Source organism: Gossypium raimondii, chromosome 5 (genome assembly GCF_025698545.1).
Source record: "Gossypium raimondii isolate GPD5lz chromosome 5, ASM2569854v1, whole genome shotgun sequence".
Lineage (NCBI taxonomy): Eukaryota > Viridiplantae > Streptophyta > Magnoliopsida > Malvales > Malvaceae > Gossypium > Gossypium raimondii.
Genome location: NC_068569.1, coordinates 25,258,144 through 25,263,663, shown reverse-complemented (window position 1 = coordinate 25,263,663; position 5,520 = coordinate 25,258,144). Strand labels below are relative to the sequence as shown.

At 28.6% G+C, this 5,520-nt stretch overlaps 1 protein-coding gene across 1 annotated transcript; it reads left to right on the top strand.

Annotated features, from left to right (window-relative positions):
* The first annotated feature begins 273 nt into the window (after positions 1-273).
* On the top strand, positions 274-5,250 carry LOC105770361 (cinnamoyl-CoA reductase 1). Its single transcript, XM_052631818.1, is given in 7 exon segments — positions 274-421; positions 502-671; positions 4,057-4,242; positions 4,331-4,418; positions 4,421-4,519; positions 4,779-4,941; positions 5,042-5,250. Coding segments are annotated over 7 exon segments (957 nt in total). The 5' UTR covers positions 274-303; the 3' UTR covers positions 5,175-5,250.
* The last annotated feature ends 270 nt before the right edge of the window (positions 5,251-5,520 follow it).

Genomic DNA, 5,520 nt, shown 5'->3' with positions numbered 1-5,520 from the left:
TCCACCCTTAGTCCTAAGATTCCTTTTTCAGTTTTGGGAGTTACTACTGTGCCAATTGGTTTGCAAGCTTTATTCATCTTGTTTTTGTTGAGGAAGTTTTTATTTTAAAATTTTAGAATCATGCAATGTATTAAACTTTATAGAATTAACAACAATTTGATACTTTTTAAGTGCTGGTGCCAGAAAAAAAAAACAAAACAAACTCTATTTTGTTAAAAAAGAGTCACCGACCTTGGTTGTAAATAAATAGGCGTTGAGTCCAGAATGTTATAGTAGAGATAAACCAATATTGTGAGAGAAAATATGGCTCAGGCCACTGGAAAAGTGTGTGTGACAGGAGCCGGCGGCTACCTTGGCTCTTGGGTTGTCAGGCATCTTCTCTCCAACAACTACACAGTCCACGCCACCGTTAGACAGCCTGGTTCTTGTTACACTACTAACTCATCATCTACTTCTCTTCTTGGGACTTCCCACACCTTTTTAATTTCATTGCTTTCGCAGGGGATGCCAAATATGCCCATTTGAATCAACTTGAGAGAGCATCCCACAACCTCCAACTCTTCAAGGCTGATCTTCTCGATTACGATTCCCTTTGTTCCGCCATTTCAGGCTGCACCGGTGTCTTCCATGTTGCCTCTCCCGTTCCCACCACCACCGTTTCGAATCCTCAGGCATGACAAGGCCCTACCTTCAATCTCTTCATTCGTTAACTACTTTCCTTTTATATTTTTAATTTATTTGATACATTATTTTTAAAATCGGACCCGTGTTGAACCGATCAAATCACTCATTTATTAGTCTGATCAGTTTAATTAAAATTTTTAAAAAATAATAAAATAATAATATTCAAAAATTTGGTTCAATTGTTCGATTAAACTAATTTTTTCCTCGATTCGTACCGACAAAATCTCTTTTCGGATCTATACCTTAATCAATTTTCGATTCAATTAATCCTATCACCGGATCTAATCCAAGCAAACATTGATTTCCGAAGAGCTCACTTATAAAACTAATTTCTTTTTTAAATTCTTTTATTAAGATTGAGTTATTTATAGTAGATATCAAAATTTTAAAGAAAAATCATAAAAATTTTGGTATAAGTCAAACTATGCCAAATTTTCTAACGAAAACTCAAAATTCAGATTCTTTTAGACAAATTTTCTTATAAATACAATTCAACTAATAATAAATTGAAAACGATTATATTGTTTTGGTTAATAAACGTTATCAGGATAACTGGTAATTTAATTTACTATATAAAAATTTGTTATGATCCAATTACAAAATATCAAAAATATTTAAGATATGAATTTATAAATTCCGGTATACCACTATTTCTAACGTTTTAGTTTTAATTAAATTATCAATTTTCTTGGTAACACTTATTAATCGAAATAATATAATTTTTATTAATACGGATATATTTAAAAATAGCTAATTAAAGAAACTTAGTTCAAACAATTCGAAATTTTGGTTTTCATTTAGAAATTTTGTTGTAACTTTAGAAACATATACAGCTATACCAAAATATCTAATGAGATACTCTTAGAAATCTTGGTATAGCATATCCATAGAAATATCGGTACTCCATTTTAAATTTTGGTATATAATATATTGGTATTTTGTTAGAAATTTCTAACAAAGTTCCGTAGAAATGTTGTTATATAGCAAAATATCTAATGATAAGCTCTAACAAATTTTAGTATTTCGTTAGAATTTTTGTATAGGCCTATGTAACATGATTTTGATATACCAAAATTTCTAACAAAGTCACATAGAAATATTGGTATTCCTTAGAAATCTTAGTAAAGGCTTGTGTAACAATGATTTTGATAGACTGAAATCTCTATCAAAAATATCTAAGAGGATAATTTTGATATCTTTAGAAACTTCCGTATCTACCAAAAGTACTTAGTTATATAAAATTTTTTTTGAGCAAAACTTAGTTATATAATTATTATTTCGTGTTTGGGTCATATTAAATTTTCTTATATTATGATATTTTGTCATATCTATATTTAATTTTAATTAAATTAACAATTTCTTTAATAACACTTATTTTTTCGTCGAAGTGTATGTGCAAAAATTTCGATATTTCCAAATATTTAAAGAAATTATCTAATTAATGAAAAATGTTTTAAAAGATTTGAATATTGATGTTTTCGTTAAAAAAAAACAGTATCACTTGAGTAACCTATACCAATATTTCTCATAAATAATTTTGGTATTTCATTAAAAATTTTGGTAAATGTTTATAAATTGGATTTTGGTAAATAAAAATTTTAATTGTATTTATAGAAATTTCCGTACTCCATTATAAATTTTGGTATATACCAATATATATATAAGGATATGCTATTAGAAATATTAGTATTTTATTAAAAATCTTAATATGAGCTTGTAAATCTAAATTTTGGTAAACCAAAATTTCTAACAACGTTCCATAGAAATATTGGTACATACCAAAATATTTAAGGATAATCCCTTAGAAATTTTAGTCTCTCGTTAGATTTCTTGACATAAGCTTGTGCAATATGATTTTGGATGTAAACCAAAATTTCTAATAAGCCCTCATAGAAATATTAGTATTCCCTTATAAATTATGCTATATACCAAAATATCTAAGGACATGCGCTTAGAAATTTTGGTATATCATAATTTCTAATAAGGTTTCATAAAAATTTCGATATTGCCTTAAAATTAGTGTTATAACCATAATATCGAGGGGTATAATTTTGGTATCCTTAGAAATTACGTTAATTTTATATGTTAAATAATAATTATATATATTTATATTAAATCACTAATCCAATAACAATTAAACCTATTACCCAAAACCTAAAAAACTTATCCAACTAAATAACTCAACTCAAAATATAAAATTTTAAAATCATATTTAATACACTAAAATATTTATTATATTTATGTGTTTTTAATATAATAAAACATCTATTATATTTATGGCAGTATTTTTAATATAAATAATTTTAATGTATTAGAAAAATTTTATTTTAGCTTTTTTTAGTGCATTTAGTGTATTATATTTTTAAAAGTTTTTTTTAAATAAAATAGACAAATCGAGTCGAACCTAAATTTATCCTTTTTAAATTGGGCTGGAGTTAAACAAAAAGTAAACTCATTTTTTAAGTCGGACCGGAGCTTAAAAAATTAATTTAGAAGCTTTGTATGGATTTAACTCAACCTATAAACACCTCTACACTAGAACTACCATAGAGCCTTGTACATGTAGGGCTAGTTTGGCAATGCTTTTGAAAAGTGCTGTGGAAAAGTGCTGTGGAAAAGTGTTTTTGAAAAGTTTGGTTTAAAATTTGAGTGTTTAGCATTGCTGTCAAAAAGTACTTTTGAGAAATAAAATATCCATTTTAGACATGTTATTATCAAGTAACAAATATGCACTTAAATAATATTTAAATTAGTTAATATTATTATATTTTAGTAAGAATATAAAAAATTATTATAACTTGTTGTTAATATTTTAATATATGAAATATAAATTTTAAATGTTTTAAGCAATAAATATTAATTATTTATAAAATTTAATTAGAATATATAAACTATATTTTAAATATTTAAATATAACCATTAAATATTTGTAATTAGTATTTTAAAAATATTTATTTATTTTAATTAATGATTTTAACACATTTGTAATTAAGCACCAAGAAATAAAAAAGAAAAGTACTATGTTATTGGAGAGATAAAAAAGTAATTAAGCACCAAAAGTGCTTTTGGGAGAGGAAAAGCTAAAATTTTTAACTTCTCATTTTCACAAGTGTTTTTCTAAAAATTTCAACCAAAAGCAGTTTGTTTAGCACAATTTTTCTTCCAAAAGTACTTTTGGAGTCAGAAATATTTTTTTTAAGTAATGAAGAATAGACCCGTAGTCTCCTACCAAAAAAATAGACGCCCTTAAGCTAGTTATTGGTAGTTATGGATTTAAAAACTGAATGTGATTAAATCATAATCATAATTATTTATCTAGCAAAAGACATCATTTAATTACAATTTAGATATACGACTACTTTTGGTTTACAGGTGGAAGTGATTGAACCGGCCGTAAAGGGCACACTTAATGTGCTTAAAGCATGTGTTGAAGCCAAGGTTAAACGAGTTGTTGTTGTGTCCTCTAGAGGTGCTGTTGCATTCAACCCTAGGTGGCCGGTGGGTCAGATCAAGGATGAGGCTTGTTGGTCTGACAAGGAACACTGTGCAGCAACAAAGGTAATGAATATGTGACTCAAAACAAGTTTCCTGATATTCTTTTTCATTGTTAATAAGCAAAAATGACTTGTCTGAGTGTTTCTGCCAGAATTGGTATTGCCTTTCAAAGACAGAAGCGGAGAGTGAAGCTTTTGAGTTTGCAAAAAGCTCTGTGCTTGATGTTGTCACTGTTTGCCCTCTCTCATATTGGGCCCACTTCTGCAGCCCACCATAAATGCTAGTAGCTTGGCTCTCGTTAGACTTTTAAAAGGTGGATTCTACTGATTCTACTTCTACCGTACCTACATATGCTTCTGCACTACTCCACCGCGACATCTAGTTGCTTCCCTGTTTTTGTGGAAAGATGATAACATTAATGTTAAAAAGTGTTTTTAAGATTCATCTTAGACTTGGTATTATAAAGTAGAGGTCTAAAAAACATGATATATTTTCTTGTGGCATTCTTTTCAATCCTAATTCTGTTCGGATTTCATGTTGATGCGCTGAAGGATACGATACTCTGGAAGAGAAAATTCGAATGATAGTTGAATTCAAAGTTCGAATGATAGTTGATGTGCGCGATGTAGCTGAGGCATTGCTTCTGGTGTATGAGAAGGCAGAGGCTGAAGGAAGGTACATATGCATGGCTCACTTGACCAACCCACGTGACCTTGTTGATAAGCTCAGAAGTATATTCCCTCAATACGATTATCCTAAAAGGTACATCTCTTGCTGCAGCAGAATCTGTATGTTATTATTATACATGGCTTGGTGTATGATTTTTCTTCTTTGTGATCCTCAACCACTTGCGCATTGGCAGATTTATTGAGGGAGGGGAGGAAGATATTCTTAGTTCAGAAAAATTACAGAGGCTGGGTTGGAGCTATCGGCCCTTGGAAGAAACTCTTGTGGATTCCATTGAGAGCTATAAGAAGGCTGGAATCTTGGATTAATATATAAAACAGCCATTTGCTTATGGTTTTTATATCTGTTCACTGTGTGCTCTGGTTTCCTTCAGATCGCATGGAAGTGCCCACTTGTAATCTTCTACATTTTCAAGACAATCTCAAGAACCTGCATGTCTTTAATGCTCTATTTTTGTGTTTTTATATTTTTATATAATATTTTATTATAATAAAATTTCAACCTAAAATATCAAAAAATTCAATACTACAACTTAACTACTAAAGTAAAGTCTCATCTAATATTTATATAAAATTTTATAATATATCTTCCTTAAAATAATTTCCCACAAAATCTATATATATATATATATATATATATATATATATATATACT